Raw genomic sequence first — 23,659 nt, 5'->3', positions numbered from 1 at the left:
CTTGTCTCATTACTCATGCTAAAGCTATATTGGGTCATTTGCATACTATCCCTTGCTTTTTCCTGTAGGACTAATTGCAGTCGTTAACAGCGGTCCACAGGTTGACCATACCCACTGAGTCAATCACCCATCTCCCACTACCCTTCTGAGAAAAACCCCACCCCACCCTCCCACTATATATAAGGGTCTGGTGACTTCTGTTTCAATGTGTCTCAAGAAGTGTGCATGCACACGAAAGCTTAGACCCAGAAAAAACTTAGTTGGTCTCTAAGGTGCTACTGGACAATTTTTTAATTTACGTATTTTGACTGCGTGAGACCAACATGGCTGCCACCTGAATCTCCCGGCATGTGAAGACAGGCTCTGGAAATTGAGCAGACAAGAGCAATAGTGGGTCCAAGGGTCAAGAAGGCGATTTCTGCCTGTGCTAAAGAGGGCAGTGAGGGGCAGGTGGGGCTGGTCCATCTGGGAGAAGGAAGACTCTGATCCTAAACCTCGGCTGCCTTGCAGGACACCTTCGGGAGAAGAAAGGCTAACCCTACACAAATCTGGAGTGGAGTCCCTAAGATGGTTGGCTGGCGCCTGGTATGCCTCTTTCCGGCAACGCCTGCAGCCAGGCTGCTGCCCAGCGTCTTGCTCTGAGAGAGAGGGGGGGGGGTGTCCATTGATTTGTTATAGCATTTGTCCAAGGAGAGGGACCAGCCATGAGCTCACACTCAGTTCCAATCTTATGTTTATTATTACTATTATTAGTATTGGTATTCTTAACAATAGAAAAGTCTTCATAATTATAAATAAAATTTGTTATATAGTTGCCTGAAAGTAACAGTTTCCTGAGTGGTCTTACGAAGCAAAAAGCAGCAACAACAAACCATAATACAATATCAGAAACAAAAAATGCAATAATTTGAAGAATGAAATGAAAGAAAAAGAACAAGACTTTCCTGCGAGTAGAGAGAGAATAAAGCCATTTGCAGCTCACCATAAACCACCCTTTCCTTTCGTGTGTTCCAGATCCAATACAGTGGTATTTCGGGTTAAGAACTGAATTCGTTCCGGAGGTCCCTTCTCAACCTGAAACTGTTCTTATCCTGAGGTACCACTTTAGCTAATGGGGCCTCCCACTGCTGCCGTGTCATTTCTGTTCTCATCCTGAAGCAAAGTTAGCAGAGTCTGCAACCTGAAGCGTCTGCAACCCGAGGTACCACTGTAATGGATCTGGCAGTGGCCCTCTAGAGGCTGTGTCACCTTGGAAATGTTCCCCTGACCCTCTGGCCTCGGGGAGGGAGAGGAGGAGGCCCCTCTCTGAAGGCAACCATTCGGAGCCTGACGCTGGAAGGCACAGCTTCCCAAACTGGTCTTGTCGGTGACACATGCATCGTGAGACATGCATCATTTTGCAACACAGTAATTCATGTTTACTACCAAACCGGAGGGTGTGTATCCACAGCAGGACCAGAAGAGGAATGACCGCTGGGAGGAGCAAAGAGAGAAGGAACGCCCTGCTGCATCTGCAGCAACACAACCGGATGCCTTCCTCTGCCCCAGCTGCAACAAAACATGTCTCTCCCTTATCGGTTTCTACAGCCACAGCCGCCGCTGCTGCTGCTTCTTTGGTGATGGGAACTGTAGCTCTGTGAAGGGGGTCTCTCCACACCCCTAACAAACTATGGTTCGCAGGATTCGTGGATGGGGGAACCATGGCTGTTATGAGTAGCACAAGATACACATTCAGTGTATATAGTAGAAAAGTTAGGCCTGATGGCAGGAAGGGGGTTCATTGCTGGGGAAAGGCATGCTGGCTCCTCCAGAGAAGACCTTGCCTGATGGGGGTCTTTGGACATATCTTGGCCCTACTGAGCTCACACTGGCTGTGGATATTGAGCGTTCCTCTCGCAGATGTATCTGATTCTTTTTGAACAGGAACACGATTGCAGGGCTCCGTTGCTCATTTGAGCGCAGTTGCCGCTAGAACTGCTACAAGTCCCAATATTTTTAGCTCTAGAAAGACAAAGATGACAGTCAAGGAAAAAAGCCTCAATCCCTCCTCACCATCCATCGTTATCTGAGCTTCTGGGCTTCAGCTCTCCCACCAATCCTGAGGATGATGGAAGTCTAGCCCAAAAAAGCTCACCTGAGGTCACTGTAACATCAGCAGAAGGGTGGGGAGGTGGGGGGGCACCAGTCAGATTTGGCCTAATCCTGTCCCTCAGCCAGATCCACTCTCACACACACTGCCCAATTTACATGCTAGATCAGGGCAAGGGAGGGGGGCAAATTAGCCCAGCTTCCTGGTCTCAAAGTGGCCCATCGGACACCCCCAATGGGACGCTCCAAAGCAAGGCTCCCCTCATGTGGTTCCAGCGGCTGGCATTCAGAGACCGTGGAGGCAGAGCAGAGCCTTCAGGGTCACTTGGACTGATTTTGTATCTGAATTATTGCTTTGCTCCCAAATTATTGTCCTGGAAAGGTTTTGTTCTGAATAGGCTGGGCACACTTTTGAGAAAATCAAAACTTTCCAGAAAACCTCAAAAATGGCTCAGTTTCTCCTGGGATACCAATGGAAACAATTTCACAGAAAACCCAGTTTTGCCCAGTGAGCAAATGTCAGCCTGGGTTTTCTGCAGAATTGTTTCCATTGGTAAAGAGCATGTTTCTGTGGGGAGGAGCCCTAAAAGAAGGGGAAAGGCTGCAGGCTGCAGATGCGGGGGGGGGGGGGCCCTGACGGGAGGAACTCTGCTCTGTTCAGCCCAAGCAAATCTGACTTGATGGGTAGCAAAGGGACAGTCTCTCTTCCACTTACCCTCCAAAATCCGTACCATCAACCCATTTCCAAGGGTCCCAGATTGTCCAAGCTTTACTAAGTCCAATCCAGTAATGAGCTCTCTAGGAGAAAGAATAAAATATTAACAGGGAAAGACCTTCCCAATGGATCTCTCCTTCCTCCCTATTTAAGAGGCTCATATATGCAGAACCAATACAGTTACTAATAGTCCTCAGGACACCCGTCCCAGAATCCTCCACAACACCCCTTCCCAGCTCTGTGTCTGGAGAGTTGGCTGATCTTATCTCCAGCCAAGGTCTACTGTTGCATCTCTGAGCCCCAATCTCTGAGTGGTGTGAGATCCCAAGGGATCCACCTGCTCACCCGGGCTTTGTGTCTCCTTTTGGAAATGAGGCACAGAGGAGACTGTGGTGTCTTTATGACATATGGTCTATTTGCAGTGCACATTTATGCGACCTGAGCCTGTGATGGAGGGGTTCACAGCATCAACACCCCCAAAGTGTCTTGTTTCTCACCACAGTTGCCTTGGGTTCCGTCCTGCTCGGCCTCTCTGACTTTCTCTGAATTTAGAGGAGTCTAGCACCCCTGACATTCCCTGGTCAGTATACAAAGTCTCCCAAATATATACCTCCCCTTCCCCCAGAAGTTCAACAGTATGACATCTACACCCTCCTGGGCTTCTTGTGGCTTGAGAACACACAAAATTCAGTGAGGAATGGCCCAGTGGAGGTAATGTATATGGAGCAAAATTGCTCACAGCTTCCTCAGGAGCAGATCCTGTGCACATTCTCCTTCACAATCTACATATGGGGCTAGAGTGACCCACTGAATCCCCACCAGTTCTATGGTGTTTCTTTGGCAAGTAAACTGAGAAATCAAGGGGTTACCGTATTTTTCGCTCTATAACACGCACCCGACCATAACACGCACGTAGTTTTTAGAGGAGGAAAATCCGTAGGCATGCCACTTGTAGGCATTTCCTCCATAACACGCACAGACATTTCCCTTTACTTTCTAGGAGGAAAAAAAGTGAGTGTTATGGTGCAAAAAATACGGTATCTCTTTCCCCTTGCTCCCTGTCCTGGTGGATATTTCTTCCTGATCTGTTAGACTCTGGACTTGACTCCCCAGCCCCAGCAGCCCCCTTCCTTAAGGTCTGAGGCATTTGCACCCCAAAGATATTACCTTATCAATGAATGTGGCACCCCATAATTCTTTTGCACTCCAAGGCTTTAAAACAAGCAGTCGAGATGATTTCTCTTTGCAGACTTCCTGGCTTTCCTCCCAACTCTTCATGTCATCTGAAATCCACAGGCATTTCCACCTGAAGAGATTCCATCCACGGGGACAGCAGCCTAAGAAAGGCAAGAGAAGGTCAAAGGAAGGCGTTGAGCTGAAAGCCACCTGGTCTCAGGCCGGCTTAGGGTGGGAGCCACTCCAGTGGCACACAGATCTGTCCCCGTCCATGGGCTGAGAGTCTATGAGGGAGAGAGGGTGTATGTTCCCAATCCAGAGACAAGGACCCTCCGAAAAGCACCTGTGTTGGGCCCAGTTCAGACCGCGTGGCCGACCATGCCAGCTGCTGAGCAGAGACTGATAGGATGGTCCTGAGTGCCAGGCAGATGCACACAAGAAAAGTTGCCCAGTTGCCACATTCTTTCCACCTGTGTGGATGACGTGAATCATGTCCACACAGGATGGGCTATGGGGACAGGTAAAAGGTAAAAGACCCCTGGACGGTGAGGTCCAGTCAAAGGCCACTATGGTGTTGAATCAAATCATCTTGCTTCTCAGGCCGAGGGAGCCAGTGTTTGTCCACAGACAGCTTTCTGGGTCATGTGGCCACCATGACTAAACCACTTCTGGTGCAACAGAACACCATGATGGAAACCAGAGCGCATGGAAACGCCATTTACCTTCCCACCACAGTGGTACCGATTTATCTACTTGCACTGGGGTGCATTTGAACTGCTAGGTTGGCAGGAGCTGGGACAAAACAATGGGAGCTCACCCCGTTGGGGGATTCGAACCCTAATCCTATTATTATTATTATTATTATTATTATTATTATTATTATTATTATTATTATTTATACCCCGCCCATCTGGCTGGGTTTCCCCAACCACTCTGGGCAACTCCCAATCCAATATTAAAAACACAATACAGCATTCAGCATTCAACATTGCCAGCCTCCTGAGCAGAGTGCAACAGGCATACCAATGTATTGGCAAGATTTGGTGTCTTCTATACTCTTCATGGTCTGGTCCAGCTGCTGTTGCAGCTTCTCCTTCTCCTGCAGCGTGAGCATCAGGCTCTGGTTGGCTTGTCTCAGCTGCTCCTGCGTCCGGTTCCCGGCAGCCAGGCAGCTCCGGAGGGTCCCGTTGGTGGAGTGGAGCTCCTCCTGGGCCTCTTCCAGCTGGGCCTGGGTCTGGGCCAGGCTGCCCTCCTGGGAGCCCAGTCTCCGTTCCAGGGCACTGCCATCTTCCTTCGCCTGCTGCAGCTGCCATGAGACCTGCCAGTCTGCAGAGCACAAGCAGGGGCAACATGAGAGGAGGAGGCGGAGGAGGAGGAGGGAGCTTCAGGTGCCAGGCAGGCAGCGTGGCAGAGGGGAGCCAGCCTCTGTTGGATGGGGGCACACACAGGCAGTCTTAGCCCATCGGAGCTGCTGCTCAGAGATATGCAAACACAGGCTATGCATGTCTTACGTATTGTACAAACGTTTCCTACATCAGGGGAGACGATAAGGTGCACTCCTGATGTTGTGGGGCTCCAGCTCCCCTTGACCCTGACCACTGGCCATGCTGCCCAGGCCTGATGGCAGCTGGAGTCAATAATAATAATAACAATAACAATAATAATTATAATAATAGTAATAATATTTTTTTAATTTACACCCAGCTCCAAACAAAATATTAGAAGCACAATGAAACATCAAACATTAAAAGCTTCCCTAAACAGGGCTGCCTCCAGATGTCTTGCCAAAGTCAGATAGTTGTTTATTTCCTTGACATCTGATGGGAGGGCGTTCCACAGGGCGGGTGCCACCACCGAGAAGGCCCTCTGCCTGGAGGGTGCCAGGCTCTCTGTCTCTGAGCCCAGGCTCCAGGGAAGGCTCTGCATCAAATGCCTGCGACACCCAAGGGTGCTCTCCCCCTCCCCCATTTATCATCTCAATGGGCTTGGGCAGGGGGCACCCGCTACTCACATCGGACCCCCAGTCCTATGGCGGCGGTGAGAAGGAAGAGGCAGGCGGCCAACAATGCCAGGATGGCGTACCAAGACCGACGGTCTGACTCTGCAAGAGAAACTCAGTGGGGTCAGTTTGGGGTTCCTGTGGGATGGGGTCAACCCGCAAAGGAAGCCTGATCCTGGAGGGAGGGCTGTGTGGAGACAGGGAGCTGAAGGCAGCCCCAATTCCCTGTCAGGTCCAAGCTTCTCTGCTGCATTTGTGGCCGATCTCATTTGTGGGGAAGGAACAGACTGGCCCCTCCTCTGCAGAGACAAGTAATGGGCCAAAATGCCCCCAAATCCTCCTCCTTCTCCTCATGGCAGGTGGAGGATCCAGGTGGGTTAAGACCTGGCTGGCACTCACCTTTTGTGCTCTCTGTGGCAGTGGGAGTCCTCTCCCCCTGGCAGGGGGGTCCCTGGACGTTCTCATAGGTCAGCTCTCCCTCTCTGGGGTCTGGAAGAGGAGCCGAGGGGTCAGTCATGGAGGGGGGCATCTGGATCTGGTCCCCTTGGCTCCATGTACCTTTCTCCTGGCTCCTCTCCGGAGGGGTCTTCACGAACTGCAGGTCAGCGTAGGTCACATCCTGTGCCATCCTGGGGTGGGGGGAGGCCCTGCTGTGCCTGAACAGATGGCAAAGGGAGAGGCCTGGCTGGCTGGGAGCTCCTGGGCTGTCCGAAGAAAAGATGAAATTGATGGCAAGCGAAAGAAACTGAAATCTGACAGGGTCCGTCAACCAACCACGAGCACCAGACTTCCTACAGCACTTGGTGTCTCGTCTATTTGGCATGCAAAGTCTCATGCAAGCCCGTCAAGGGACCCAAGGCATGGCCCCTTGGTGCACAGCGGAGCAGCAGAGTGTTGCAGAGAACGTGAGGCTTCCTCTTTCTCAGCTGCTTCCTTCCTCAGTTGGTTGCATTTGTTGGTGGTGCTTTTGTACAGAGCGATATTTCAAGCATTGGGCATCTGTCAGGGGTGCTTTAGGTGCGATTCCTGCATTGTAGGGGCTGGACAACATGATTCTTGGGGTCCCTTCCAATTCTGAAATTCTATGTTTCCAATGATAGTAGCTATATGGTATTATTATTAATTCAACTTATTAGGGTGTGATTAACTTGGCTGGGAAACAGGGAAATGTAAAGATCTCTTTTGTTACACTTGATGGGTGTTTGGTGGAGGGCAAGGAGAACCATGGGGCAGGGGCCAAGATGCTCAGATTACAGCCACCAGACCTCCCCTTTCATGATGTAACCGTGATGTATGAGTGATGTAGTTAGGGGGGTGTAACATGGGGATTAGCAGCTAATAAAAGTTTGGTGGCTCTTTTGTTGGGGGCTTCCACCTTGTTGCACCTGGTGGCAGGTAGGAGTCCTGTCTCGACGTCTTCAATCAAGACCAAGCCTCCTGGTTGCTGTTTTGCTCTGGTATTCCTGGCTTTTTGTCCAAAGGCTTTCTGTCCTTGTTTTTTGTCCAAGGGAGCCCTCAGATTTCTCTATTAACAAAAGGAACTTTAAAAATTGAAGGCAACATGTGGCATGAGTTTTTTAAATAACCAAAATGGTGTTACGGCTAAAATCTGGGTGCGGGGTTACTCTGCCACCCAGCTCATCGGACTAAGTCCGTGGGTCCCTGCGGAAGAAAATGAGCTCAGCCGGACGCAGGAGCAAACTGCAGAAGATCCAAGTTTATTGCGCAACAGGTTCAAGGCGAGATTGAACAGAGAGAAAGGGGTGACATGAACTTTTGAAATTTCCCTCCATATCCCAGAATACAGTGCATGAAACGTCACGAATACATTACGGGAAGGTTGGGTTTCACAAGTTACATCATGAATATACTTTACACGTCATGAATACATTATGAAAAGGTGGGATTACATTAATTAGCATTTTCGGATGAGGGAGGGGGGATATGCGGAGAGGGAAATATACATAGATACACATTTATTGAGTACCGGTGGTGGCAAGACAATGGGTCAGAGATATACATCGTCTGCCACCTAATATTGCCTAGAGGAAAGGTTTGGCGAAACGATCTGACAGGATTAAGAAGTTCCTGCGTACGTGACCTGTTGCTTTGGGGATTATGGAAGTAGGGATAGCATCATGGAGTCCACGGGGAACTGAGTTGAATGACACCGAGAGCGAAGAAATCGGAGTTACGGTTGATTTTATATCAATTCCTAAAGATTTCAATGATTTCAAACCCATTCTGTACTATAGGGCAAAAGCAGAAACAGAATGGATACATTGTAACAGGAGGTCCCTGGTTTCGGATCCATTGTTCTCGCCGTGGGGGGCCGTCAGCAGCTTGTCAGGGGTGAAATGAGGCGTGCAGGAGCTCCCTGAGCTAGCTTCTGCAGGACGAATGCATGGCTGTGATTGGCCAAAGCGGGGCCATAGGAATAAGCGGGGCCTCGGATGTTCCTAGAAGGAAGGGGGAAAGGAGCCCCCCCCTTCCATTCCGTATCAATGGTTATACCTGCATTCCATCTCCCATCAAAGGCTTGACCACTTATGGAATGGATGCTGCCCCCCCCCCAGACATATAGTCCCTGCAAGCACTAGGGAAGGGAAATGTTGTTGACCTCCCCCTCGGGTGTTTGTTTTCCTTCCCCTTTTCACTTTCTCTCATTCCTGCCCCCCCTTTCTTCCATCCTGGAGCCCAAGGCGATGCAGATGTGGCTCCCAGGCAGGTGCTGCCAGAAACAAATCTGAAAATAAGAAGAGCCTGCAGCTGGATCAGGCCAACGCCCCATCCTGGCCAGTATCCTGCCCCCCCCCAAGTGGCCAACCAGATGCCTCTTACAGGAAACCCGCAAGCAGGATTTGAGCGCAAGAGAATATCCCCTTCCTATGGCTTCCAGCAACTGGGATTTGGAAGCCCTGCTGCCCCCAGCTGTGACCATTGTGGCCAGGATCCATGGACAGAGCCCTCTCCCCCTCCAGGGATTCCTCTCATCCTCTTCTAAAGCCGCCCAATTTGGTAGCCATCTCTGCCTCCTGGGGGTTCCACACTTTAACTGTGCTGCGTGAAGACGGTCTTTTTCTTGTCTGTCCTGAACCTTCCAACATTCACCTTCATTGGAGGTCCATCAATTCTAGAGCCAGCACTTAATTTCAGAAAGGTGGTTGCCTCTTTTGCCTTCAGACACACACCACCCTATCACCAAAACATCCCCTAACTCCACCTGCAGGGGAAGATTGTGGGATGCCAACGGGTGGAGTGATCCTGAGTGCAAAAACTGCATGGCGGATAAGCTAAAGTTACCAGATTTTTTCCAATGAATCTGGGGACACTTTAACTAACTAACTAACTAACTAACTAACTAACTAACTAAAAAAAATTCCTTCCAGTAGCACCTTAAAGACCAACTAAGTTAGTTCTTGGTATGAGCTTTCGTGTGCATGCACACTTCTTAAGATACACAGTGTGCATGCACACGAAAGCTCATACCAAGAACTAACTTAGTTGGTCTTTAAGGTGCTACTGGAAGGATTTTTTTTTATTTTGACTATGACAGACCAACACGGCTACCTATCTACTAACTAACTAACTAACTAACTAACTAACTAACTAACTAACTACACATTCGGGATGTTGATGCTGCAGCGATGGCGGTGGCAGAGGGGCAGCCTCCTCCTTGACCTCAACCGCCACGTTTCCCCTTCCTCTGAGGCTTCTATCTCCTTTCTCCCTGAGCCTGGGCAGCCCCTGAGTAGTTGACTCTTCGGTGGTGGGGGGGGGGAGCGGTGTGCGGTGGGTCAGGCATGCAAGGCGGAGAAGGAGGGCTGAGAGTGGCAGCAGAGGGGAGGCTCAGGCAGCACGATGCCTCCCTTTCCATCGGAGCAGCCCCAATCCCATTCCTACTTGCGTGCAAGCAGGAGGGGTGGGGATCTCTCAGCTGGGAAGGGAGGCTTCCCGTTGCCTAACTGAGAGATCCCCGCCCCGCTCCTGCTTGCACGCAAGGGGGAGTTGTGAGGCTGCTCCGATAGGCAGCCTGAAGCTTCCCTTCCCAGCTGAGGTGCTGGGGTCAGGGAAGGTGGAGGCAGCCCAGAAGCTGCGTCTTTGAGCCCCTGCACCACCATCACATGGGGACTTCCGAGCAGCTCCTGAAGCCAGCCAGAGCCAACTGCTCCAGGCTGCTGTGTTTCCTGGGGACATTAGATGAAATCAGGGGACATTCCCTGGATGGAATTTGTCCGGGGACTTATTCGCAAATCCAGGGACTGTCCCCGAGAAATGGGGACATCTGGTAACCCTAGGATAAGCGCTGATCCTCCCCCGCCTGCCCCCAACTTTGCCTCTTTTGAAACAGGAAGTTTGCTTGAGGGCTCCTTTTTCACATGCCCTGAGGGTGCTTCCTCCGGAAAGGAGGTCTGCTTTCTGCTCTGCAACCTTTGCTAGCTGCACTTTCACTGAGTGTGCCAGCTGCGATATTGTAAGTCGGGACCCCCTCCCATTTGGGGAGGGGGCAGAGCTCTAATTGTTACATTGCTGCATTGTGCTGTGGATGAACACCTGATCTGTGGGTGCCTCTGGGACCCAATTCATCTGTGGGGCATTGCAGTGCAAGGAGGGTGTCACTATTTAGCTAGAATGAAGGCGTGTGCTGGCACCGGATATGGTTCTGGGGACTGAGGAGGCCTGTGTCTCTGATGCGCTCCACAGGCATGCGCCACTTAACGCACAGCTTCTGCTTTGGGATGGGGTTCAGCTGGGCATGTTTAGCCTGGAGAAGAGGAGGTTAAGGGGTGATATGATAGCCATGTTCAAATATATAAAAGGATGTCACATAGAGGAGGGAGAAAGGTTGTTTTCTGCTGCTCCAGAGAAGCGGACACGGAGCAATGGATCCAAACTACAAGAAAGAAGATTCCACCTAAACATTAGGAAGAACTTCCTGACAGTAAGAGCTGTTAGACAGTGGAATTTGCTGCCAAGGAGTGTGGTGGAGTCTCCTACTTTGGAGGTCTTTAAGCAGAGGCTTGACAACCATATGTCAGGAGTGCTCTGATGGTGTTTTCTGCTTGGCAGGGGGTTGGACTCGATGGCCCTTGTGGTCTCTTCCAACTCTAGGATTCAGCTGAAACCAACCTCCCACATGTGGTGACCATGACAGGGTCCCTGCTAAAGAACCCCCCTCCTGACTCCAGGCCCAAGAACAGGAGCAACAACATCCCAAAGGGGTTTCGCCAGTCCCCAAAGGAGGACTCATGGGAGTGGCTGGGGGCAGGGATACCAAAAAAGGATGTGGAAACATTGGAGTGATCAGTTCTAGTGCTTTTTTTTGAGACAGGTGCAGAACTGCAGCAAATCAGCCGGGCCTCCCAGGCTTTACAGACGCAGAACAGACACAGAAGCCAGGAGGGGGCTTGTCCACACCCAAGTCAATGTGCAGGTATTCATTAGACACAAAGCAGCAGACATCACTTTGGCCAGGACTTCCCCTCGCTTCACCTGACCAGATGAGGGCATAGGTGCCAAATAGCCCAATCCTACAGGTAGCTCCTCTTTCTGGACTCAGAGCCCAGCACCCCAAGATCACAGATAAGGCAAAGCCAGCTAATAATAATAATAATATTTATTATTTATACCCCCATCCATCTGGCTGGATTTCCCCAGCCACTCTGGGCGGCTCCCCACAGAATATTAAAAACAAAGAATATCAAAGCAAATAAATATAAATACAGATGAGCTCATTGCTGCAACCACTACCAGCTAATTGTGGGCTATCTTGACCACCAAGATGGTGTTTGCAGAGCTTCTGGAACAGTCTGCCTTTGGTTCAACCCCCCCTGGAGCCTTGTCGGAGCAGGTGCCAGGTGAGCTGCAGGGAGCAAGCAGCTGCAAAGGCCCTCTCCCTTCTTGCCACCCTGAGAACCTAAGGCTGAAGCTGGATCAGGCCAGTGGCCCTCTAGTCCAGCCTCCTGTCCTGTCCTCGCAGTGGCCGACCAGATGCCCTCAAGGGAGGCCCCCAGGCAGCGCCCCAGAGCAAGAGCTCCTCCCCTCTGCTTTCCAGCCACTGCCCTTCAGACGCGCGGCTGCCTCTGGACCGGGAGGCCGAGCCCGGGCATTGTGGCTGCAGCCCAAGCCGGCCTCCTCCTCCAGGGATGCCCCGGTCCAGGTGGGCGGCCATCGCTGCCTCCCGAGGGGGCGAGATCCGCAGTTTAAGGCTGCGCTGCGCGGAGAAGGACCCTCTCCGAGCTTCCTTGGGAGGGGGCGCAGGCAGGGCTGCCTCCGGGGGCGGCCTCGGGGTCCAGGTAGGTTGGCACGGGAGGAGAAGGGCTTCTTCCCTCAGGGTTGGGGTCCAGCCAGGGCGGCCGCGTTGCGCAGCTGGGAGAGGAGGGAGGCTTCCGGGACCCTGGAAGGGGGGGGGTCCCCTGGCTGCCCCCCGAAGGGGTTCCCTTCCCCCGGCCAAGGGTCCAGTCGCGCTCGCTGGTTGGCAGAGGCGCGGCGGGTGCAGCCCCCGGACAGGCCGGGCGGGGTCCTCGTTGCTGCTGCTGCTGCTGCCCTCGCCGCCTCCGCGCGCGCCCGGGTCCTGCGCAGCCTCGCCCGGCCCGGCCATGCGGAGCCCCGAGCCTCGTCGCCGCGGGCGGGCGGGCGGGCGGGGGCAGCTGCCGGCGGGCAGGCGGGCGGGCGGGCGGGCGGGCGAGGGACCGGGCGCGGCCGGGCATCCGCAGAGCCGCCGCTGGCCAGCCGGACCCCGAGCGCAGAGGCAGGTCAGGCGCGCCGGAGCCGGGAGAGGCGGGCGGGCGGGCGGGCGGGCGGGCTGGCGCTCCCTTCCCCGCCGGGTGCGCGCCTTGCCCTTGGCTCAGCTGCAGCCCCGGCAGGGAAGGAGGATGGGCGGGCGGGCGGGCGGGCGGAGCCCGGGAGTCGCGCTCCTGCTCGCGGCAGAAGACAGGGCCTCTGAGCGTGTGCAGAGGGGCGCCCGCCAGCTGCTGCGCGCTCTGGAAAAACAAAGGGCTGCCGGAAGCGGCCTCGGGCCTTCAGTCCCTTCGGGGGCCAAGAAGGAGGCCTGGCCGGGGGCCGGGTGGGCAGAGAAGGTGGCCCCCACGCTGCCGCTCGCCAAGCCTAGCCCGGGTAGAGTGGCAGGGGGAAATCTCCTCCGCAACTGCAGGCGCCGCTCTCCATGAACGGCGATTCCCCCATGCAGCTAGCTAGGCAGGGCTTCTTCCTCTGCCTGGTCCCGCCAGCTCTGCATGCCAGACAGCTGCCCTTCCAGACAGGTGCCCTTCCCTCCAGACGGAGGGGCATACCCGGCTGGCCTTGGGCTGGGCCGTGCAGCTGGGCATTGTTGACACTGGCCGGCATAGGCTCTCTCCCAGGTTTCAGGCAGGGCACCTTCCCAGCCCACCTGGCGATGCCAGCAGAGACCCCCCAGCTGGGGCCCCACGTGGGAAATGGCCATAGGGCCAGTCAGAGGCTCAGTATTGTCTCCCCAGTGGGAGGCAAGTGAGCAGGACCTGCTGCTGGGAAACTGGGAATTGTGAGGTGGGGGGAGTCCAGGAGCCACACTCAGGGATGCTGAAGAGGGAGCTGTCTGGGGTCAAGGGGAATCTGAGGCCCAAGGCAGGAGGTCTTGCAGGGGTCTCATCATTGCCTGCATGGGGGAGCCTGATGGTGGCAGCAAAGGGGAGTCTGGTGCAACTCCCCCCCCCCCCCAGCAGAGCTCCCTGGTTTCCTGCTGACCCTGGGCCCATCCGGCTCCTTCCTGGTGCCCGCCCTGGTCCTGCGAGCCCCTTCCTTCCGTCTTCCCTGCAGGTGCCCACCCCACGGAGCCGCCCTGAATGATGCCCAGGGGCCGTGCCTGGACCCAGCAGGAGATCGCCTGCCTCCTGGCGTTCATCGGAGGCTGCCGGCAGGTGACGCTGCTGATGGCCTCCACCTCACGCCCCAACGAGGCCCTCTGGCGAGACATCTCCCGCCGGCTGGCCCTGGCCGGCTACAGCCGCAACGTGGCCCAGTGCCGCTCCAAGTGGAAGGCCCTTAAGCAGGCCTTCTACTCCGAGTGGGAGACCCGGAGGCAGCAGGCTGGGGGGCGACCCGCCCCACAGGCACCCCCCCACTACAAGACCATGAAGAGGATCTGGGAAGCCGCGGGGAGACCTGTCTTTGGGGAGAGGCGCCTGCCAGGTAAGGGAGCCTCCTCTCCCCCTTGCCCCCCTTCCTTAGCCAGCTTTGGGGTGGGCTTCAGTGAGCCCCGGTCCTCTCTGCGCCACCCAGGATTTGGGGGATGTGAACAGGTACTGTGGCAGAAAGAGGCAGGTGGTGGGAGAGGAGAGGTAAGAGAGCAACACCAGAGGCCTCCCTACTCTTGCCCCCCCCCGGGTATTTTTCAGTCAGGAACAGGAAGGAACAAACCCTCTCAGTTTGAGCAGGTGCTGTTACCTGTACAAACATTTTATCCACAAGAATGAGGGAGAGACTCATTTTTAAAAAAAGAGAGAGAGAAAGAGAGAGACCAGAAATGCCCTGGATTTGCAAAGGATGGAGCTGTGTGGCCTCAAGCCTTGAAAATTTCTCTACTTACTGGCCCCATCTGAAGGTAACTGGGAATGCCAGTGCCTGGGTCCTGGACAATGGCTTGGCAACACAGGGGTGCATGTGGGGGGTCTGGGGCATACCCAGGCCTAATGCTTTTTTTAAAAAAAAAATGGGGATCGAGAGAAGCTGGCAGAGAGAGAGAGAGAGAGAGATGAGCAGAAGAAAAAGGCTGGAATGGATCTGGAGCTGTGACCTGCGCCAACGCCCAGCAGCAAGGCAGATCCATTCCAGCCTTTTTCTTCTACTTGCATCTATCTCTGTCATGTGGTTCTTCCTCCATCCAAGCACCACTTGCCACCTTGGGTGCATGTGAGATCAGTGGGGGTGAGGGGCTGCTTTTGTGGCATGCACGTAAGGAGGAGGAGGAAGGACTATCCTGCCCTCAGCCCCCCAGATCTGCCCTGCTTCTGCTCAGCTTGGCATGGGGCTTTTTCTCCTGCTTGGCCTTGTAGACCACTCTTGTTGAAGTTCTTTTGCCTCTTTACCTCTTCCTTGCCCTTTTTTGTTTGCTTGTCATTCCCCCCTTCCTTCATTGAAATATGTATTTTTTTAAAATCCCAGAATGCCCATCCTAATCAAATGTGCTGCTCGCATCTGTGCTTGTCAACTGCTGTCCTGCTTGGTTACTTGGTTACCTGTAGGCCATTGTGTTGGACTACAGCTCCCATCAGCTCTGGGCAGCACAGCTCTGCTGCCGCCAGCATCCTATGGCCATGCAGGCTGTGCCTGATGGGAGTTGTAGTCCAAACAAATGGGAGGACATAGGAGGAGACCAGGTTGCCAATGGCTGTCCTATGAGATTTGCCTTACGAGTCCATTTTCCTTCCAGATCTAGGGAAGCTGCCTCCCCACGAGGACGGGGGTGATCCAGAGGCCAAGCCGTCTCTGTCCTTGCCACCAGAGATGGCAGGCAGCAAAACCCAGGATCTGTGCGATGGGAGACGGTTGACTTGCGCAGCTTCTGCGTGTCAGGCTGCTGGTAGGTGTGTAGCTGAAAGCAGGGAGGGGAGAACCCACCAAGGCTTCTCCCAAGGCAGCAAAATCTGCTCCTCTGTTGGAGAGGCAGTGACGGCCACCAATCTGAATGGCTTTAAAAGAGGAAGAGACAAACTCCTGGAGGAGGAGAGGGAGATCTGTGGCCACTAAGCCGTGTTGGCTCTGCTCTGCCTCCATGGTCAGAGGCTGCAATGCTTCTGAATACAGAGGTCCCTTGGTTCTCAAAGTGAATCTGTTCCAGACGTCTGTTCCAAAACCAAAGCATTCCAAAACCAAGGCACGCTTTCCCATAGAAAGTCATGCAAAATGGGTTAATCCGTTTCAGACTTTTAATAACAATCCCCCAAACAGCAATTTAACATGAATTTTACTATCTAAAGAGACCACTGATACATAAAATGAAAGCAATAAACAATGCAGTTCATGCAATCAATCAATCAATCAGAAGCCGAACTGGGTTCCAGTCACACACACACACACACACACAAAGAGCCACAAAAACACAAAATAGCAAAAACACAGACCTCAGTGTAACACTCAAAATGGAAGTGTGGCACTTAAATCAGAAGCATAACACTCAAAATGGGGCATGTTCAACTTCCAAAAAAAGTTTGCAAACTGGAACACTTACTTCCGGGTTTGCAGTGTTTGGGTTCCAAGTTGTTTGAGAACCAAGGCACCACTGTATCATTTGCTGGAAACCGCAGGAAGGGGGAGTCACTCTTCTGCTCGGGTCCTGATTTGGGGTTTCCCAGTGGGGCAGCTGGGCCCCTGGCCTGACCCAGCAGACTCTTCTTCGGCTCTTAAGGAGAGAAGGGTTGCCTGCAGGAGTTGAACCACGAGCCCTTTGCCGACTCTTGCAGATTCCCCCTTGGCCTGCGAGGGCTCCTTGAGGCTCTTGCCAGGGAGCCCGGACCAGCCAGCCTGCACTGCAGAGAAGGACTCGCCTGAGACTGCAAGAGAGGAACAGGCGGCAGCGGACGATGGGCAGCCCTCTGGGCCAGACTGTCAAGGTGAGCGTCACTTCTTTGCTCTGAATGCTCCAAAAACAGGTGGGGTTGAAAGCACCCCAACATCACTGAAGCACACTTTTGTGTTGGTCTTCTGCAACCCCACATTCTCCCAATATCCCTCGACTGTGGCAAGGTGTGATTTGACATGCGGCACTTCAGGCCCATCTAGGGGAAAGTTTATGTTGTTGTTTTTACAGATTTTGGGGTCCTATTGAAGGGAATGAGAAAAATGAAAAAGGACACAAACTGCCTGGGGCCCAAGTGACCCCACAAACAACTGCTGCAGTTCCTTCCTTACTTTTCATGTCTGCAGATGCTCAGCTCAGAATCTCTTTCCGTTTCTTCCGGGAAGAGAATGCATTCATACAAGGCAATTTGCTCACCTTCCCTGATGGGCATTTACAAATGGCATAGGACCCCCCCCCCCAGGCTTACAAATCTCCTTCTGAAATCAACAGAAAATGTGTCCGTTCTCTCTGGTGCTTTTGGAGAGGTCCCCCTTGGGTGGTGTCTCTGCCCGGGCCCCCTGACCCTTGCTCCCGCCTCCTCCCTCCCCTCTCAGGGCCTGGCATCGTCAGTCTTCTGCAGAGCATGCAGCAGATCCTGGTGCAGATCCTGCGCACGTCGCGGCAGCAGCAGCTCCTCCTGGAAAGCCTGGCCAGCGACACCGTCTCCCACCTGCACGTCATCTCGGACAACCTGGTGCAGGTGGGCGAGACTCTGAACGAGTTGCTGCTCCACAGCCACGCGCACTCGGCCGATCCGTACGGCATCCGCACCCCTCTCCACGGGGGCCCATCCCAGCCCTGTTCCCCGGGGGCCCCACCTGCCTCTCCCCTCCTCAAGGAAGAAACTTGGCTGCTGCCTGCCGCTGGCTTCCGACCTCACGGCTCGGCCCCACCCTGAGCCACCTCCCTCTCCCAAGTTTTTGAGACTCCATCAGATTTGGGCAGGGGCAGCACAAGGGACTCCATTTGCCCCACTGTTCTGAGGGGGGGGGCATTTTCCAAGGTCAGTGTTTGTATCCTTACAGAAAAGCCTCCAGACTTTTGTAAAATTTTATTTTTTCAATAAAATTTGAAAATGAGGAAATGTATTATGCCTCTTTCCTGTGCAGAAACCTCAGAGGAGGGGAGAGAATATCCTGGCATGTTTGGGAGGGACACGTTATTCTACTCTTCTTGACATCCTAGCTTTCAACGTGCAGGGATTTATTTATTTACAGTGGAACCTTGGGTTGCAGACGTAATCCATGAGGGAGGCACGTCCGCAACCTGCAGCACCGTGTCTGCGCATGCACGTGACGTGATTTAGCGCTTCTGCGCATGCACGAGTGGCAAAACCCGGAAGTAACCCTTTCCGGTACTTCCGGGTTTCCCATGGTCCGCAACCTGAAAACATGTAACCCGAAGCGTTTGTAACCCGAGGTACCACTGTATTGCTTTTACTTCACTTTTGTGAGCCTTTGCCTAGAGTCTGAAGTGGTGTGACACAGGCTTCTTCCACAGGAGAACCAGAACCATTTCTGAACCGAAGCCGATTGCTGCAAAAGTATAAGCCTTGAAGGAGATAAAAGGCAGATAGCATCCCCCAAGGGGGGAGAAACCCTCCGTCCATTAGGACTCATGACTCTGGGTCTTTCTGAAGGGCCAAGGGCTGTGTGCGCTGGCCCTCCAGCCCTCCAGCCCCCCAGCGTGGGGAGAGAACATCTTGCCCCATTCATTTCCAGCTTGCAGCACCAACAAGCTGAGCTGACTGTTCCAGGCAGGGGCTGGGGGTGTGTCCCCCTCCTCCCCTTCCACCCAAAAAGCACCACTTTACAGATCAGAAACCACAGATGGGCTATAAAATACTGGGAGGAGCTGAGATGAGTTTTAGTTGAAATTAGTAATCCTAATGAGTAATATTAGGATTAGTTGTTGATTAGGATTAGCATGTGTTGTTAATAATGCTTGTTTGCAGAATCTCAAAATTGTAGTTTGGGAAAGGACTCAAAGGCCCATTTAGTCTGACCTCTGCAATGCAAGAATTGCTGCTAAAATGCAAGAATTGCAGCTAAAATGCAGGAATTGCAGCTATTCAGTGCCTCGCAGTCCCTCTCTCCCATGGTCGGAGGTAGGCTGTCCTGAAATAGGTCAGGGGTGTGTGTGCCTGAGTGGCTCCTGGCAAAACAGCCGCCCCCTCTGCTCCCTGAAGTGCCACTATATGTGTGAGGGGAGGGTGTTTTGCCCAACTGATGCAGAGTTTCCTGCAGGCTTCGCAGTCCTCATTCCGGCTGCTGCAACAGGCACAAAGAAAGCCCCCAGTGCTGGATCACATCCTCCAGGTCCAAGTCCAGTGACAAGGCCCTCCCTCTGCCTGGGATGTTGGAGAGCTGCTGCCGGTCAGAGTGGGCCGTGTTGGGCCAAGGGTGCCTGGCAGCCTTGAAGGTGGAGCCTCGTTTCTTCCTGGGGCTCCCTTTTTCATCCAGGCACTGCTGGGCCTACAGAATATTGTTTGTTTCCTTTACATCCCACCTTTCCGCCAAAAATGCCAGCAGGACTTGCTTTCTCCAGCAGGAGGTTGGTGTTGGGGAAGGAGCCTGAGGAGGACAGCGCTAGGCTCTTTCTGCAATCCGCACTCGGAGCAGGAGGAGGGCAAGGCCCCCCCCCCCAATGCTGCGTTCTCCAGCTCACCACCTGGTGACCTCCGGCCTGTCTCTGCAGGCGTGCCGGGCTTCCCGCATTCTCCGCGTGGCCAGCTCCTGCTCTGGCGCACTGAGGCTGTGGATCACCATCAGATAGCGGAAGTTGCACACTCGCCACCTGGCGTTCTGCTTGGCAAAGCGGGCACTGGACTTGGGCCACAGCCCGGCCCGCTGAGCCAAGATGCCCACGTAGGCGTCTTCCACCGGGATGGGGGGGACGCTCTCTGCCGCCCGCAGGACCCTCGCGGCTGCATCCAGGGACAGGATGTAGCCGATGCCACTGGCGTACGGTGGGTATTCTTCCGGGTGATAAGCTTCCCTTGGCACGTACCACTTGCTGGAGGGATGCCGGATGACTTTCCGCTTCTCCCGGGCAAAGACGGAGCCTGCATAGAGGCCGCTCCGGAGGGTGTTTTGCCTGGCCAGGAACTCCGGCAGCCGCTCGGTGTTGACAAAGCAGTCGTCGTCCGTCTTGAGGAGGTAGCTGGGCCGGCAGCGGCCGAGGGCCCACCGGACGCCATGGAGGACCTTCAAGGTGAGGTTGCGGTAGGTGTCCAGGTAATTCCCCACCAGGACATCCCCAAAGTCCTCCTGCTCTTGCTGGATCTGCCGGGAGGCCTCCTCACCTGCGCTCTGGCCTACCAGGAACACGACCTGCCAAAGAAGTTGAAAAATATCTTCATGTACCGTATGTGATAATGGCAGCGAGAGTCTTAATAGCCCAAGGATGGAAGAACGAGGAAATCCCGACTAGAGAATCGTGGCAAGAGAAACTGATGGACTATGCAGAATTGGCAAAATTGACACATAAACTACAGGACAAGGATAACTGTGACTTTAAAGATGAATGGGAACCCTTTAGAAAGTATCTAAAGATGCAACAAAGTGAACTGGACTCCTTGGCAGGTTTTGAATAAACACTCACAAACCTTTTATTGATAATAAGCAGTTAGACAAATTAAGGATTTATACAATTTTGTAACATGAAGAGAATAGCATTTATAGAGAAACCAGAGATTGGAACTGAGGGAAGTCAAGGGGGGCGGGGAGGGGGGGTTGTTTTATGGGAGGGAGGGGGAGGAGGGAAAATGGGGGAAATTAAGGATGATATGTTTTAAGATAATATGTTTTGTTTAAATTCCTAATAAAAATGTTTTTTTTAAAAAAGGAACGCGACCTGCCACGGGTAAGGCTGGGGCTTCTCTTGTGCAGCCCAGGTCCTCCGTACCACCTGCCGGGATTCCGTGTTTCCTGGGGCCGAGGTCACGAGGATTAAGAGCACCTGTCCAGGCTCACAGTGCGGCTCCCAGCCAGCTTCTGAGAACAGAGGCCCAAAGTCCACCCCCTGGCGGGCTGCGTTTCCGGCCCCAGAGTGGGTCCTCTCGGGGGGCTCCTGCCAGGCAGCAAAGAAAGGGCTGGAGGCCCCCAGCAGCTTCTGCGCACCATCGTCCAGGAGCAGGAGGCACCAGAGCGGGATGGCAGAGAGCAGGAGGCAGAGGCAGGCCAGACCCTTTGAGCCCCAGGGGCGCCTGGGGGCCATGGGGAGGGGCATGGCAGTCCCGGCAGCCTCTGGTCACATCCTGCCGCTCGAGGCAAGGAGAGGCAGCTGGGCAGGAGTGCTGGCCTTTGCTCTCGCCTGCCGGCCAAAGGGCAGCTGCGAGAGGGAGGAGATCTGCAGGGGCCGAGCGGCCAAGCGCCACCTGGCCTCTGACTATGGCAGCCAAGGCCAAAGGGGGACTGGAGCGCCACAAGCAGGCTGAGAAGGGGCTCTCCAGAATGCCACCTGCAGGCCCTTCATTTCGGCTGCTCGGAGGGAGGGCAAATAGGAAGGACGCTTTGCGGGGATCCAGAGAGCGGGGCGCGGGGACCCTGCTGGGTGGCAGATCCGTGATGGTTATCGATGCTGCTGGCCTGGGCCTCTCCTGCTCCTCTTGCATTTCCTAAGCAAAAGAAAGAAGGCAAATCTCACGTGTGTGCGCCGGGAGGAGGGATACGTCTTTGCACAGCACCTAGTCAAACTATGGAACTTCCTCCTGCAGGAGGCAGGGGTGGCCCCCAAATTGGATGGGACAAATTCCTGGAGGAGGAGAGGGAATGTCAGAATTCTTCTGGAAAGCCCAGGAGGGAAGGGGCTGTTCTTCTGCTGGAATCCTGCCTCCGGGTTTTCCATGACTGCATCTGCTTGGCCCCTGTGAGAACAGGGGGCCGGACCCGATGGGCCCCTTTGCCTTGATCCAGGGGGCTCTTCTAACCAGGGCAAGACTGAGGCTGGATGAGGCCCTCAGCTCCTGAAGGGAATGGGGCCCTTTCTATGTGCAGCTGTACTTTGTCAACAACAAATTGCCACTGTTTTTTGGGTCGAATATATGCTATATCAGGCATAGACAAACTCGGCCCTCCAGATGTTTTGGAACTACAACTCCCATCATCCCTAGCTAACAGGACCAGTGGTCAGGGATGATGGGAATAGTAGTCTCAAAACATCTGAAGGGCCAAGTTTGCCTGTGCCTGTGCTATATATTATTGATGGATCTGATAGGTATCGAAAGCCATCCGAACATAACAAAATATGTATTTTATCAAAGTAATTGTTGAACTGAAATACAATTGAGAAGATGTATATTAATATATCTTATATTTTGGAAATGTACCGGTATATCCAGGTTTTTTTTACCTTTAATTTTTTGGGGGGCCCCCAAGAGGGTGGGGCCCTAAGCTAGAGCTTGTTTAAAAGGTAAAGAGACCCCAACCATTAGGTTCAGTTGTGGCCAACTCTGGGGTTGCGGCGCTCATCTCGCTTTACTGGTCGAGGGAGCCGGTGTACAGCTTCCGGGTCATGTGGCCAGCAGGACTAAGCCGCTTCTGGTGAACCAGAGCAGCGCACGGAAACGCCGTCTACCTTCCCGCCGGAGCGGTACCTATTGATCTACTTGAACTTTGATGTACTTTTGAACTGCTAGGTTGGCAGGAAGAGCTTGTTTAGCTCAGACGTCAATCCAGCCCTGCTTCTTCCATTGCGCCAGGACACCCACAAGGAGGGCCAGGTTGCCCCAAGGAGGACCCCTTCCTGCCTGGGGGACACTTCCTTCCCACCGGACAGACGCGGCTGCTGGCAGCCCCTGAGCCTGGGCGGGGAGGGGTCTCTGGGCCTGGGCTCCTGCCTGGGGGCTTCCCCCTGGGGGCATCTGCTTGGCCCCTTGGCCCTGATCCAATTAGTGCCATTGCCTTCCGTTAAGAGTTTGCGTGTAATCCTTGACGCCTCATTTTCCATGGAGGCGCAGGTTACAGCAACAGCCAAGGCGACAGTTTCCCACCTTTGCCGCATCAAGCAGTTGGTCCCTTACCTTTCCCACCCCGATCTGGCCACAGTGATCCATGCGACAGTCACCTCCGGGCTTGACTACTGTAATTCGCTCTACATGGGGCTGCCCTTGAAGCTGTCCCAGAAACTCCAGCGGGTGCAGAATGCTGCAGCGAGGCTCCTCACGGGGTCCCTGCCATGGGAGCATAGTCACGCAGTGCTTTTCAAGCTGCACTGGCTCCCGGTGGAGTACAGGGTCAGATTTAAGGTGCTGGTTTTGACCTTTAAAGCCCTTCACGGCCTAGGACCCTCGTACCTATGGGACCGCCTCTCCCGGTCTGCCCCACAGAGAGCCTCAAGGTCCATAAATAGCAACACCCTAGTGCTTCCGGGCCCTAAGGAAGTTAGATTGGCTTCAACCAGAGCCAGGGCCTTTTCAACTCTGGCTCCAGCCTGGTGGAACGCTCCGCCTCATGAGACCAGGGCCCTGCAGGATCTGATTTCTGTCCGCAGGGCCTGGAAGACAGAGTTGTTCCGCCTGGCCTTTGGCTTGGAATCAGCTTGATCCCCTCCCCCTCTTTCTTTTTTCATTTTCCTTTCTCCTCCTGTGATGAGGCTGCATTCAGTATTTTAATGTCGCATTTTAATCTTGTTTTTAAGTTGTATTCATTCAACTTGTTTTTATTATTGGTTATTAGCTGCCCTGAGCCCGGCTCTGGCCAGGGAGGCGGGTATAAATAAAAATCATCATCATTATTATTATTATTATTATTATTATTATTATTATCCAGCAGCCCCGCTCTTCTGAGGCTCCCATTGAAGCTCCAGCTGCAGAGGCAGTCTATCTCCAGGGGGCGGGGCTTGGAGTCCTTACTCGGGAGGGCAGGGGCGGGGCCACGTTTGCTCCTCCCTCGGCGCACCTGGTTGCCCCGGCAACGAAAAGGCGGCGCCGCCCACTCGCTCCCGAAGGTCGAGAGAGGCCCCTGGCTGGGCTGGCGCTCCCGTCGAGGCCCGGATGGACGGGTCTTTGGCCAATAGCTGCCGCGAGGCTCTTGCGAGAGACCAATTGGGAAGAGGAGAGGGAGGGGTGCCTGTTGGGGGGAGG

General features: G+C 53.9%; 3 protein-coding genes across 5 annotated transcripts; 1 reads left to right on the top strand and 2 right to left on the bottom strand.

Annotated features, from left to right (window-relative positions):
* Positions 1-743: 743 nt before the first annotated feature.
* LOC309542981 (B-cell differentiation antigen CD72-like) lies at positions 744-6,840 on the bottom strand. Its single transcript, XM_082242130.1, has 6 exons — positions 6,378-6,840; positions 5,991-6,080; positions 5,003-5,305; positions 3,971-4,140; positions 2,804-2,886; positions 744-2,001 (listed from the first exon to the last, which is right to left on the bottom strand). The coding sequence occupies exons 1-6, from the start codon at positions 6,811-6,813 to the stop codon at positions 1,863-1,865; spliced, it is 1,221 nt and encodes a 406-aa protein (XP_082098256.1). The 5' UTR covers positions 6,814-6,840; the 3' UTR covers positions 744-1,862.
* Positions 6,841-11,272: 4,432 nt separating this feature from the next.
* Positions 11,273-17,659, top strand: LOC309543014 (uncharacterized protein). Of its 3 annotated transcripts, none has more exons than XM_082242188.1 (5): positions 11,273-12,274; positions 13,776-14,147; positions 15,388-15,537; positions 16,418-16,567; positions 17,130-17,659. In XM_082242188.1, exons 2-5 carry the CDS (start codon positions 13,802-13,804, stop codon positions 17,471-17,473), a joined length of 990 nt encoding a protein of 329 aa, XP_082098314.1. In that variant the 5' UTR covers positions 11,273-12,274; positions 13,776-13,801; the 3' UTR covers positions 17,474-17,659. The 3 variants fall into 3 exon arrangements, with proteins under 3 accessions (XP_082098314.1, XP_082098316.1, XP_082098315.1); XM_082242190.1 differs by lacking the exon at positions 11,273-12,274 and adding an exon at positions 12,664-12,733; XM_082242189.1 differs by lacking the exon at positions 11,273-12,274 and having other exon boundaries at positions 13,541-14,147.
* On the bottom strand, positions 17,613-21,091 carry LOC309543003 (beta-1,3-galactosyltransferase 5-like). The gene is made up of 2 exons (XM_082242168.1): positions 20,431-21,091; positions 17,613-19,907 (listed from the first exon to the last, which is right to left on the bottom strand). Exons 1-2 carry the CDS (start codon positions 20,803-20,805, stop codon positions 19,239-19,241), a joined length of 1,044 nt encoding a protein of 347 aa, XP_082098294.1. The 5' UTR covers positions 20,806-21,091; the 3' UTR covers positions 17,613-19,238.
* Between the last annotated feature and the right edge of the window lie 2,568 nt (positions 21,092-23,659).

Source organism: Podarcis vaucheri, assembly GCF_965113315.1.
Source record: "Podarcis vaucheri genome assembly, chromosome: 11".
NCBI classification, from domain to species: Eukaryota; Metazoa; Chordata; class Lepidosauria; order Squamata; family Lacertidae; genus Podarcis; species Podarcis vaucheri.
Note: the sequence above shows the minus strand (reverse complement) of the source record. Positions and strands in the feature narration are given on the sequence as shown.